This window comes from Anolis carolinensis, chromosome 4, assembly GCF_035594765.1.
Source record: "Anolis carolinensis isolate JA03-04 chromosome 4, rAnoCar3.1.pri, whole genome shotgun sequence".
NCBI classification, from domain to species: domain Eukaryota; kingdom Metazoa; phylum Chordata; class Lepidosauria; order Squamata; family Dactyloidae; genus Anolis; species Anolis carolinensis.
This window is the reverse complement of record NC_085844.1, coordinates 26,993,359-27,006,747: the sequence shown is the minus strand read 5'-3', so window position 1 is coordinate 27,006,747 and position 13,389 is coordinate 26,993,359. Positions and strand designations below refer to the sequence as shown.

The window sequence follows — 13,389 nt, the reverse complement described above, 5'->3', positions numbered from 1 at the left end:
TTTTCCTGAATACAATAGACTTTGAGAGGTAGTTAGAAAATCAGCCCATGCCATCACATTTTCCATTTCTATATATCGTCGTGAAAACCGGTTAGTGAAGAAAACAGATAGGGAGAAAATAAACTCATTTGGTGCTAGAGAAGAGGTCTACAGATACCTTGGATTTCTAAAAAGACAAATAAATGGGTCGTAATGCAAATCAGGCCTTAACTATCCTTAGAAGCCAGGATGGCTAAATGGAGGCTGTTGTATGTCATATCGTAAAAAGTCATGACTCATTAGAAAATTCAATAATGCTAAGATAGAAGGCAGTAGAAAATGAGAAAAGTCCACATTTTAGTTGGATAGCTTCAAACAGGGAAACCCCAAACCTGAGTCAGCAATACATGATCAGGGCTATTGATGATAGGGTAACAAGGATGTCTCAATTATGTGGTGTTCCCCCTATGCTTCTATGTGTTTGGGGGTGGGTTTCAAGTTACCTTTCAACTTATGGTGACATCCATTAATTTCATAAGATTTCTTGGAAAAGGAATACTCCGAAGTGGTTTTGCCCTGATCTTCCCTCTGAAATATAGCCTACAGTTGCTGGTATTCATTGAAGGTCTCCCGCCTAAGTTGTTGTTGCATTCCTTCAGATACCAGGTCTCATATTACTTCTTGCTGCCCTCTGCTACCACCTACCGGCTAATAAAAGAATAATGAGCCTTCTTTTTTAAAAATAGAAATATTCTCCATAAGGGCTGAGTGGTAAGACATACCTACTTACCCATCCACAGTAAGGAATCAGCAGAGACTATCTGAAAATACATTACCATCATGTGCTAGCCATCACCATCACAAGTCTACCTTGATCACAAGTGTACGCAAGAGAAAGCCTTTTCAGGGACTTGAAACTCCCTTTCATAAGAGGTCCAGCTAGTCACTTCCCTCCCCTCTTTTCACTAGCAGGATTGAGATATGTCTATTTAGTTAGCCCTCTGACTTCCAACTATAAAGCAGTATATGTTGGAAAGTGGCGTACTGTGTTTTTATTTGTATCTTTTCAATTAAAAAGCCAGCATGGTATAATAGCTTTAAGCATTGGACCATGGAAACCCCACTGGGTGATCTTGAGTAGGTCACACACTCTCAGCCACAGAAGAAGGCCAAGACAAACCTCTGAACAAATCTTGGTAAGAAAATCCCATGACAGGTCCACCTTTAGGTCGTCGTAACTCAGAAACAACTTGAAGGCATACAACAACAATCCATTTAGTTAAATGAGTTTAAATCTGTATTATGGCCCTTTTTAATAGAACTGATTTAATTGTTGTTAACTTTATTTATACCCTGCCTTTCTCCCCATGGGGACTCAAGACAGCTAACACTCCACACTAGGCAAGTTTCAAAGGTGCAATACAAAAATTAAAAGCAGTAAAATAGCAGTGTGGTAAAAACAAAATTAAAATACAGCAGATATACTAAAATGGCATTTAAAACTCATATTCCCCCCCAATCTCACCCACAGCACCTTTTTATTTTTGTGAAACACATTTTTAACTAAAGGTTCCTTGTGTATTTTGTAAGTTGCTTTGGATACCGTTCTGGGAGAAAGGCATGGTAGAAATTAATAAATAAAAAGCAGGAGTTCAGTAGGACTCATTGAGTCTATAAAACATCAGTCATAGAATCGTTAAATTAGAAGGTTTTACAAGGGTGGCCTAGTGCATCTCTGTCAAACTAAACAGCTAATGCATCCTGAAAGATGCCCACCCAACCTCTGTTTATAAACCTCCAAAAGAGGAGAGTCCACCACCCTCTGAGACGGTCTATTCCACCGTTGAATGGTTATTACAACCCACTGGTTCACATTCTAATCTCTGGATCAGCAGAAAACTAACTTATTCCATCAGTCTTAAAAGATCTGAAAGAATGACCAGTTTTCAGGCACTACTTCAGTATGTTTTTCCCTCCTCACACCTTTTTTGTTGAGGCTGTTTCTCTTGAAGATACAAAGCCTGATGAGCATGGTGGCTGTTGAGGTTAATGGAAATTGTAGTCCAATATTTCTTGAGGTCACCAGCCTAAGGAAGGTTGTTTTCAAGATGAATGTGCTTGCCTAGAGAATCTGGCCTAGTTTCTTTTCTTGGTGAGAAAAATCTTCAAAGAGATTTCAATTGACTGAATTGTTGTTACGCTAGATAATTGCCTTGTGGTGGCAGTTTAATGTATGCCCTCTCAGAGATAACTATCACTTGTATGTCTAAGTGCCTTCAAGTTGCCTGGTGGCTTTTAGCAACCCTATGAATTTTATAGGGTTTCCATAGACAATGAATATTCAGGTGATTTTGCCAGTTCCTTCCTCTGAAATATAGCCAAAAACACCTGGCTGGTATTCATTGACAGCCTCCTATTCAATACTAACTGACGCTGGCAATCTTAGCATACAAGATCACCTAATCAGTGATTTACAGGTCAATGACTGTTCTTGTGTTTCTTACAGGAAAGTATGTTGCCACTTTAACATGTACATTTTAATGAGTTTTAATTGATTGTTGAACTTCCACCAGCAAAGACCTTTTTATTCAAACAAAAATGTACAGATAAGTTAGTTCCATGGAGTCCAACCGAAAATATCTGGAAAATTACAGGCATTAGAAGCCAGTGGTTGCAAAAAAAAAATTGTAATGTGATATGTTGAATTAGCACAGTTTCAAAAAATGTTTAAAGAGTTATTTCTACTCTCTACCAAGGAAATGCATTATCCAGAAATAAACATAAGGAAATTCATGTCCTTAGTATAAAATGGTTCCTGACCTGACTTTTATGATTTAATAAAAACATATTTGATTCAACTTGGCTTCTTAAGATATCAGTACCAGCTTTCCTTCTTGGCTTAAATGTTTTTGTGTCTGTGTTTAAATAGCGTGCGATAAATAGTGTGTGATAAAACAAGATATGTTTTAATGAGCCTGAGAGACACTATCTTGACAAAGGCTGACATCTCCTCATAGTCTATTATGTAATGTGTTCTGTCATTTCTGTTATGCTAGAAAAGCTGCAACTGCAGTATTACGTGCTCAAGGCCAACAACCAGAGGTTAAGGATACCCCGAGAACATCCTCTTAAGCGACAAACAAATACGTTTTGTACTGGTCACATAGACCTCGGCTGAGATCTAATACTTAAGTATTAGTTATTGCTCATGCACACTTCATTGCTGTCTGTGTAACTCTGAAGTTCTATAACATGCTGGTGCTTAGAATAAACTTGTATCCATCTCAATCAGTCTGTGAGTAGGTTGGGCTGAAAATAATGATGGGACTTGGGGAGTCTTTGGCGAAAGTTATTGTTTGCAGTCTGTTTGCCATCATGCTCAGTGTTAGGGCTCATTTCATCTCTGTGTCTCACTTGGCATAGAGCTGATATATTAATCCTACCAAACAGTAGTGCACTTGTACAGCTACTTTATACTATTTCACCGAAATCAATCTTTGATTCCTACAAAAATACCTTCAAAAAACCCACTTTGTATTTATTCCTTTCTAAGAGGACACAGTATGAACTATCCATTAAGATGTTTAATGTCAACTGTGTTATGACTATGTTAACTAGTCATGACTTTTAACAGAGATCAACAACTTAGAACTTTCAGTTTTCTTTGTGTATGAAATAATGTGCCTGTTCTCCTTAGTGACTCTCCTATTTAGCCTCTGCTTACTGTTTCCGTGGAAATTGCCAGATTGTGACAGAGCTACAAAGTCATGATGTCATAAAACAGCATGCCATAAAAGAGGTAATAACACCAGGAGCTTTCTCAGTCATGCAAACTTCTGGCCAGGGCTTGCCAGAGCAATTTTTTTCCTGACGAGTGCCCTTTTTTCAAAGGCTGTACTCGTACGCTAATATGGTTTAGTGCTTCCTGATGGCTACCCTTTGTCACGCTTTGGAAGCTGTGAGGCGAGATTTAAGGCGAACAGATAGAGAAATAAAGAGGCGCATAAAACTGATAGACATGCACTGCTGCCATCGATGCTGTGATACACAGTGCAGCTGCCTCTGTGATATAAATCTCCATCCACAATGTTGCTGTCTTCTCCATCCATACCCGTTCTGCCTTTGTGACATACTATGCTGTCGGCCCTGCCGACCCGTGTGCCTCACTTCTTTGGAGCGCAAGGCAATTAGGGCTAAAATAGAAGCTGAGCAAGAACTAGCCAGGTAAGCATGAGAGCCTGTTTGTCACTTGCATCATTAATTGGGTTATATCATTAAGCCAGTAAAAGGAGCATGATAGCAAAGGATGCTTTTCCTCCTTGATACAGCAAATATAATTTATCTTAATTGACAAAAGCTATTATGGCAGGAAATGTTCTTTTCTGAAGTCCCACAGTAGTGAAGAAGACTCAAAAAATCTCTATTTCTTCTTGGTCTCCAGGCCCATTTCAAACTGACCAGTATACTATTCCTAAAACAAATGTAGTTGTGGATGAGCTAATGTGGAGTTTATTTTCCCTCTCATTGTTATGTGGGTTTTTTTTCTCCTTATTCAAAGACCGTGCTTGTCCTTGTACACTAAGACTATGGTAGCAAACCCATAGCATGCTAGTTACTGTTGGATCACAATTCCAATAATTCTGACTGCAGATTGTGGGAGCTGGACTCCCATTGCCACTGCTCTAAAAGAACAACACGAGGAAATTTTGATTATTTTTTCCTGTCTTTGACACAGCTCTAAGATACAATAGGATTTCAGTTCCTGCAATGTTTACTACTGGTGGGATATGAGAAATAATATTATATGCCACAATTTGTTTTTTTAAAAAGATGATGAGCAACAATCAGTCCCACATCATACTTTCACACACAGAGTAGGTGGTAGAAAATTCAATTTTACAAAATTCCTATGTAGAGTGTGTCAGTCACTAAACTTCTTGAGGGTGCTTTGCTAACACCCTTTGATTGCTTACATTCTGTGCTTAGCTTAGGAAATGTTGCCGTTTCATTTACTATTAAGTGGACAAGTTTATTTTTTCCTGGCATTCCATTTCATCTTTCTTGCATTCTTCTGTTCCAATACAACTTTTAAGATGTTCTGCAGGGAGAAAAGAGCTGGAAATAACGTTTCCACCTTTTCAGTTAGCAGCCTTTGCTTTGCCATCTGAGATCCAGTGAGTAGCTATAGAAAAAGACCTCCTTGGTGGCACCTTGGTTTTAGAAGACTCTCTGTGAAAGTCCACCAGGCACCCACCTTGATGATGTTGAGGACTCTTCCAGGTTGGTTTAACGAAGCACATGTTCTCATGATATAGTTCCTTGTCTTTGCCAGTTGTCATTTCCATAACTACACATTCCATTCTTTTGAGTGTCTGTTTCTGACAATTTTTTGGCCCTTCACTGTTTGTGGGCATGTGCCTTCAAGTCACTTGCTGACTTATACCAACCCCATGCATTTCATAGGGGTTCCTTTGGAAAGAAACATCCAGATGTAGTTTTGGCAGTCCTTTCCTCTAGAAAACACCCTGCAACACCTAGAAAATTGGATTTTTTTCTATCCCACCTTTTCCCTAACATTCAACCAAAAGTGGTTTTGAACTAATGGAAACATAAGCAAACTATCAACCTGTCAATTCAATCAGTTTACTCTAATCTGGACAAAAATGGATTTAAGCCTACACACCCAATTTTCCAATATTGGGTGTCATCCTGTTAGTGAGTTATGATAACATACATCCAGCATACACTACTATAACCCACTTTTGTCATTGCAGAGGTTGGAATTCTTTACCAGCCATGCAATGAATGACCCAAATCCTTTCCCTGCCCCAAACCCACCATTTAAGTAACATGGCACCTCAACATAGCTGTGTCTCTGTTGTTGGAGAGCAGAGAGATCTGCAGAAAGGCATTCAACAGTTTTCCTGTAGCTAGGCATACTGCAAAGACAATCTGACAGGACCTCCCCAGGAGGTCCCTGTGTATATCTGTTTCAACACATTCAATTACTTGGATGCATCTCTGCTGGTCCCATCCTTTCCCAACTACATGGAAATGTCTATTTTGCAGGGAGACTGCGTCAATTAAAAGGAGTGTTTTGAGGGGAGATGGCCAAGAGTAAGCTACGTGTCAGAGGTACATCTCTCAATGCAGGATTTTAGCCATATAATTCAGGGGAGAAAAGATATAATAATGTTAACATATGGTGCAGCTTTCCAATTTATTTATTTAAATTTATTTATTTAAATGAGTGACTAAGAAATAGGGGAATAAAGGTATAGCTGCATTTTTGCTTTTCTGATGGGGAGGTATGATAACAGAATCGTAAAAGTTGGAAGAGATCTCAAGGGCTGCCTAGTCCAATCCTTTACCAGTACAGAAACTCATAGTTAAAACATTCCCAAGAGCTATAACGATGATTGCATTTAAAAAAAGAAAAAGAAAAAAAACATTCACTAGAGCTGAAAATCTAACCTCTGCTTAAAGGCCTCCAAAGGAGTTTTTTTCCAAGGCAGTCTATGCTACGGCTGAACAGTTGTCAAAGCTGTTTTGACACATATTTGTTTCTGTCCAAATGTGCTCAGTAAAAATAAGCACTGAGGAAAGAAAAGGAACATTTGAAAGACATTATGATAGGTAAGAGCTTTTGGAATTTCTTCTTTGAAGACACACTACTTCTAATCACTATGTAATGCTACAATTTTTTTGTTTTTTAAGTAATGCACCATGTAAAATTAACATAAAAACTACCATGTTTCTCTTTCCTTCTGTTCTCTTTCTAACAAAGAGCCTGTATGCCTTGCTTAAAGGTGGAGATAATCCAAATAATGGATTGCCAAGGATGCCAAATTAACTTTTTGTTACATTTATATCTAATTTTTTCTTCACTGGGTTCAAGACAATATGTATAATCTTTCTCCTCTGTTCTTAATCCTCACAACAACCTTTGAGGTAGATCAAGCTGAGAGAGAAAGGTTCTACTTCATTTTATTAAACTGGAGTTAATCTTCATACAGCTGTTTCTTGAACGAAACTGTCACCTCTTCATCTCTTTTATATGGTTCTTTTGTGTATTCTTCCCATTGTCATTTTATGTATGCCTGGTCATGTAATGTGCTCCCTTGCTGGTTGTAGAGCATTTCCAAATTCTCCTTTGGTTTCCTGAATCTTGTGGAATAAGCACCTTTTTTTGTTTTTGTGTGTGTGTGTCTGTGTGTGTGTCAGGAGCAACTTGAGAAACTGCAAGACACTTCTGGTGTGAGAGAATTGGTCATCTGCAAGGACGTTGCCCAAATGTTTGATGTTTTACCATCCTTGTGGGAGGCTTCTCTCGTGTTCCAGCACCTGTTTAAACCACATGGACATGCTTTAGTTTAGAGGTTTGTTTTTGAGGGGAAATCCCTGCAGTATCTTCTCCCCACTTGAAACCATATAAAGAGAGAACCTACATTCAAGGAAAGGCATACTGGAAGAAGGGAATGCTTGAATATTGTAGCTTACATCAATATGCATTCTGTATCAAGGATCTTTCTGGAAGCTTCCATCTTTTGCAAAGACCTGAGAAAATGCCTGCTTCTTGCTTCTGAATCACTGCATTTGCCTTACGCCTTTCAAGCAAAAAATCACTGAAACCTAGAACTCTGCCAAAGTCACCCTCCCTTACGCCTCCTCCAAAATCTGATGTCCTATTAAGAGAACCCCATCAAACGTATTCTCTTTCTGTGGTTCAGAGCTCACTTTTTTGCCTGTCTTCATTTTGCACGCTGCTCCAACCACAAGTACAATTATCTCAAGGGAACTTTAATGGGACATAAAAGAGGTAATTCCCCCACACCCCACCACAAAATAGGTTTTTTGGGGGGAGTATTTTCTCCACATGTTGACAGTCCCCTCTTGCTGTGTGTGTATATATATATATATATGCATATAGCTTCAGGTAAGTACTACACTACCCCTAATTTCAAAATATTTGTCTATTTATTTTATATCTCACTTTTCTCCCAACATGGGATCCAAGCCAATGTACAACAATTTAAAAGCATAATACATTTTTAAAATGGTTAATGCACTAATAAAAATGCAATTAAAGCAAAAAATTTAAAACACAAGTTGAAAACAGCATTGGAAAAAAGCGTTAAAACATAACATTTCCCTCATTCTCTTCTTTGCAATTTCTGAACCTTGAATTTCTCATTCCCAGACTTTTTCAGCTTTGCAAGTTTGCTCATCATTCCTCCATCTTGAAATACCTGCACTCTATTAGCTAATTGTTGTTGTTTTATATGTATTGTTTGTCATTTATGAAGCTCTACCATGATATGTTGTTTTTATGTGCCTTTCTGGCTAATGGCAATTCCGAAGCGAATATATCATGGGGTTTTCTTAGCAATATTTGTTTAGAAGCCTTTGCCTTCCTCTGAGGCTGAGAGTATATGGCTTATCCAAGGTCACCAACTGGGTTTGCGAGACTCAATAAGAATTCAAACCCTGGTCTCCAGAGTTGTAATCCAATGCTCAACCATTTCACAGATGCAGTTTAAGGACCTCATCAGACACCCCACCCCCCTCGTGGCGCCTCACGTGCCCTCCCTCCTTCCCCATCAGGTGGGGACAATGAGACAAGGCACAGATGCAGGAAAGAGCAGCAACGCACAATAGCAAAAAAATGTGGGTAGCTCTATTGGAGCTACCCAAAACACACCTTACCTTTCATTGTGGCTTAGGAAGTGTCTTGTGATGCTTCCTCTGCACTTTGAGCATCAATGGGACGAGGCCTGCCAAGTGTCATGCGATGGCGCTTAGCAAACGCTATCCCCAAAGTTCTGCAATGGGACAATGTGCCCCAGTGTGATGGGGTGGTAAATGTATAGGTGGACCCCAATTTGTTTTTAGACACGACTATCACGGTCAAAGGATTCCATACAGACACGTAGATTCAGGATGCATGTGAGTTCATATCTGTGCTCTGAGAACATGACAGCACACTTTCAAGGAGCGGGATCATATTTACTTTTTAGGCATGGCTGACAGGAGTCCATGTAAGTACTTGGGTGCATCAAATTCAGTATTCTGCCCTGATTTTGTTTTGAATCTTCAAATACATACCACCGTAGATTGTAATGCTACTTTTCAATCTGTCTGAGCAGGCTCATATGAGGAGAGGTGATTGGTCAGTTAGTCTGGACCCAAACCGTTTAGAGCTTTAAAGGTAACAGCCAGCACTTTAAATTTTTCTGGTAGCAAACTGGAAGCCAGTGGAGTTGCCATAATATGGGGTTTGTTTTCTCCCTTTACGGTGCTCCCATTAGTAACCTGGCTGCTGACCTCTGGGCCAGTTGAAGCTTCCAAGCATTCTTTAAAGGCAAACCCAGTAGAGCGCATTGCAGTAGTCCAGTTGAGATGTCACTAAAGCATGTACTACTATGGCCAGATCTGGCACACAAATTTAATTGTGCAAGTACCAAACTCTGACTCAAAAGGCCCAAGACTACATTTTCCTTCATCCTTGAAATGGAGGTGAAGTGTGCTGAAAGGAGGGAGTTCAGAACACAGGCAAGCAATCATGTTCTGAACCCCTGGCATATGCTAAAATCATAGCTAACGCCATAAAACACATGTGATGAGATCTGACAAATTTGCCCATGTTGAATAGTTTCAGTGACATGGAGGAATGGGCGTTCCTCACCACTTTACTTTCACTACATTTTCTCCTTAATAGCAATCTAGGCTCAAAATTGTGCTCTTGCTAGCTTTTTAATATAACACTGGTTTAATGGAGGGAAGGAAAACCTAGCAGGAGGGGATCCCGCCAAAGTGGTTTATAATTACATTGGTCTAATGAAGGGAAGCACAGCCTTGCAAGATGGGATGATTGCAAAGGGTTTTAAATTACACTGGTCCAATGAAGAGAAGGAAGACTTATCATGGCAAAAGGGTTTGAAATTCCTCTGCTTTCTCCCTCAAATGGGATGAGGTCTGTAGTATACTGAAGTTTTCCCTGAGGAGTCTCTATGTGATGGTTCGAATGCGGGCAACAATGAGGGGAAAACGGGAAAAATTGAAGAGGAAAACAAGTGTGATGGGAAGGCAGAACTTGAAACAGCACTATTGGGGATCGAAAGGGACAACTCCCCTCTCTAGACAGACAATCCCCCGTGCTTCTCAAGGTCCATGTGATAAGGTTGTAAGTGTAACTCCAGCCAAATATACATATATATTAGCTTTGGCTAGTATAGGGAAGGGTTAATGTCCCTGTGGTGTTTGTTTTGTTGTCTGTAATGGTTCTCATGATGTGCAGGGGCATCCTGTTTGGAATCATTAATATTGCAGAGAAATTCTACCCCTTGTAGAAATAACTTAAGTTCACTTAGGGTTTGAATCCGTGCTCGTTCATGGAAACTCCACTAGCTGATATTATGTTAAACTCTTTCCCAGCCTTAGAGGAAAAGACAAATCTCCTCTGAACAGATCTTGCTAAGAAAATCCTGTGAGGTTCATTTCCATACAGTTATGTTTCAAATGTATTTAAACCATTTTAAATAATGTCCCTTTTTAACAAAATTGAGATTTAATTGTGTGCGTTTTTGAAATTTGTAAAAAACAGCTCCGATTAAAGTTTTCTTTTGCATCTTGTAAGCTGCTTTGGATCTCATGCTGAGAGAAAGGCATGGTAGAAATTAATAAACAAACACACAGCATCCATGCAACACCAGAATCATAAATGTGGAGGGTTCCGCAAGGGCTATCTAGTCCATCCCCATTCACATTGGACATCATCACATGAGGGTTGAGGTGCACATTAGAAGTTTCCTAACAACAAATGGAAACACTCCCAGTTCCACAACATCATTTCAAACTCATCTCAAACCAGTTTGCAAGCAATATTTAGGCTATCCTTTTCAACAGATGTGGGGCTCCTGTTTTAGGCTGCCAAAGACACCTTCTAACTATGTTAAAGTAGTGCAGTAAGTCACTTTCCACTCTCCAGTTATGACACTCTTTTGTTTCTCTGCTTCTTTTTGTCTTTTTCCTCTTCCTTGTGCTCTCTTTGTTCTTCCATGTGTCTCTAGTCTGGTGTGATTCCATCTCTGTGTGCCTCTGTGTCCCATCTTTGGTCTCTCTGACTCTGTGTGTGTCTGCTTTTTTTTCTCTCTCACTCTGCAGCTTCCTTTCAAAAACGATACCTCTGCATCACAAGGCTGCAAACTGCAGGTTTCCTTTTCCTGCTTCTCCCTCCCTCTCTTCTGTTCTTTGCACATAATGCTCATCCAAAGCAGCATCCACCTGCTATAGAGCAAAATGTTTGGATGAGGCTAGAATAACAATGTGTGTCTATATGTATGACAACATAGCAAACAAAATGTCACACACATGCATGCATACACACATACATACATATTGTTCCCCTCCTCAAGGTCTCAGAGTAATATTACCTTTTGTTTGGGAAAAGGTACTTTGCATTCTACTTCCCCCTCAAACATATAATGCCTCATCACACTAGAGCATGAATCCACTTTAAATCCGGTTTCTGCCTCCTACAGAATAATGGGGTTTGTAGTTTGGTGAACCCCAGGACCTGTCTGGCTGAGCTATTTAAAGGCCCCTCCCTAAAGTGGATTTAAAGTGAATCCAATAATTTCAGTTGCTGTGTTCTATTTTATGTGTTTCAATGCATTAATTATTGCTATTTTATATGCACTTTGTTGTTAGGTGCCTTGGCAAATACTTTTAATTAAAATAGTTTAAGAACCTCAAAGGCAGGTGCTTTCATTAGTGCAGGCAGTCCCACAACCAATTCAGAACACAGTTTTTCCGCATTATTGTTCTGTTGAGGGTAGCAATAGCTTGGTGTTTCCCAAACACTGGTCTTCCAAGGGATGTGAACTTGAGCTCCCAGAATCCCTGAGCATTGGCCAAGGCAACTGAGGTTTCTGGGAGTTGAAATCCAAAACATCTGGAATGCAAGAAATTGAGAATCACTGCTATACCTACTTTGACTGGATCTACACTGCCATATAATCCAGTTTCGGAATCCAGATTATCTGCTTTGGACTGGATTATATGAGCCTACATGGCGATATAATCTAGTTCAAAGCAGATAATTTGGATTCAGAAACCATATTATACGGCAATATAGAGGGGGCCTTTGTCACTTACTGGCCACCCTTCTAGTTATGCTGGGTGGAAATTAAATAGGATGAATGACTGAATAAAAGCAATTTGCCTTCACAGTTCAGCATAACATCATTCCATTTACAACCTCTTCACACTTGCAAAATTGCCCATGTCCTATGAAAATTCAACCTAACTTCAGGCACAAAGACCGCTGAATCCCATCACATGATGTAGATCTACATCTGACAGGGCTTTGTGCCTGGACTGAGGTTGAATTTTTGTAAGAGGCAGCACTGGGAACACAGATGAGGTAAGAAACGATGCCAGCAATGCAGAATGACAGGTTCCCCACACCTCACCCAACCCCCCTGGATTTGCCACAATCCATGATTAATCCCCCTGGTATCGCATGGCTTACTGACCTTAATGTGATGAGGTCCTTAATCATCTGACTTGACTATCGCTATGCATCCCGTAGGTGAGATTCGGACTGAAACCTTATACTGGTATCCTCTTTTCTTTTCTAAACATTGCAGGATTCGAAGAAGGGTAACTAAGATGCTGTCAACATGTAATCGCCCAAAGCTTTTAGCTTTAATGGATGTTAAGGGGTTTGATCCGGATGATATCACAGTGAAAGTGCAAGATGGGAAGGTTAAAGTTTCAGCGGAACATGAAGAAGAATTTAAGACCCCGCGAGGGAAGGAATACAACTACTCCACGATCACCAAGGAGATCTGCTTGCCACCAGGGGTGACTGAGAACGAAATCTCGTACACCATTGGGCCCAGGAGCCTTGTGAGGATAGAAACTCCTGGCTCCATGCCTCCTTGCCTCCAGAGTCTGCTGGATTGTTAAGCTTTGGTAGCTGTTCAGACGATGGAGGCCACCATCGGTGTGTTCCCAAGGCCCCTGTGGCACTTCTTTCAACACTGCCCTTTAGACATGTGTTAGCAACCGTGTTAACCTTCTTCCAACAATGACAGTGCTGCATATCTGCTGGTTTGTCTGCAATTTATGTATTTATTTTTAGTTGTATCTATTTATTTAGCTAGTTTCTTTTAAAGATAACTTACAGCTTGTAGCTGCTGCTAGAGCTATTTAAAACAGGAGAGAGTGAGAAACCCATTTTGTGCTCTTTGAGGCCCTTCCAACGCCCCCAAAAGGAGGATGTTGGAGCAAAAATCCTGTGGGATTTATGTTTTCTGGGTTGGGGTGTCTGGAGGGGTACAGCCTACTTCAACATCCCAATGCAACCTTCTCACCCCAACACTTGCTCACTTTTGCTTTGAAATA

General features: G+C 40.0%; 1 protein-coding gene across 1 annotated transcript; it reads left to right on the top strand.

The window, feature by feature from the left end:
- The first annotated feature begins 3,786 nt into the window (after window positions 1–3,786).
- On the top strand, window positions 3,787–13,088 carry odf1 (outer dense fiber of sperm tails 1). Its single transcript, XM_003219454.3, has 2 exons — window positions 3,787–4,203; window positions 12,630–13,088. Exons 1-2 carry the CDS (start codon window positions 3,908–3,910, stop codon window positions 12,949–12,951), a joined length of 618 nt encoding a protein of 205 aa, XP_003219502.1. The 5' UTR covers window positions 3,787–3,907; the 3' UTR covers window positions 12,952–13,088.
- Window positions 13,089–13,389: the final 301 nt, after the last annotated feature.

Coding starts and splice junctions, on each gene's coding strand:
- odf1 (XM_003219454.3), top strand. CDS start 3,908: ATGGCTACCCTTTGTCACGCTTTGGAAGCTGTGAGGCGAGATTTAAGG. Junction 4,204..12,629: donor GCTGAGCAAGAACTAGCCAG/GTAAGCATGAGA, acceptor TAAACATTGCAG/GATTCGAAGAAGGGTAACTA.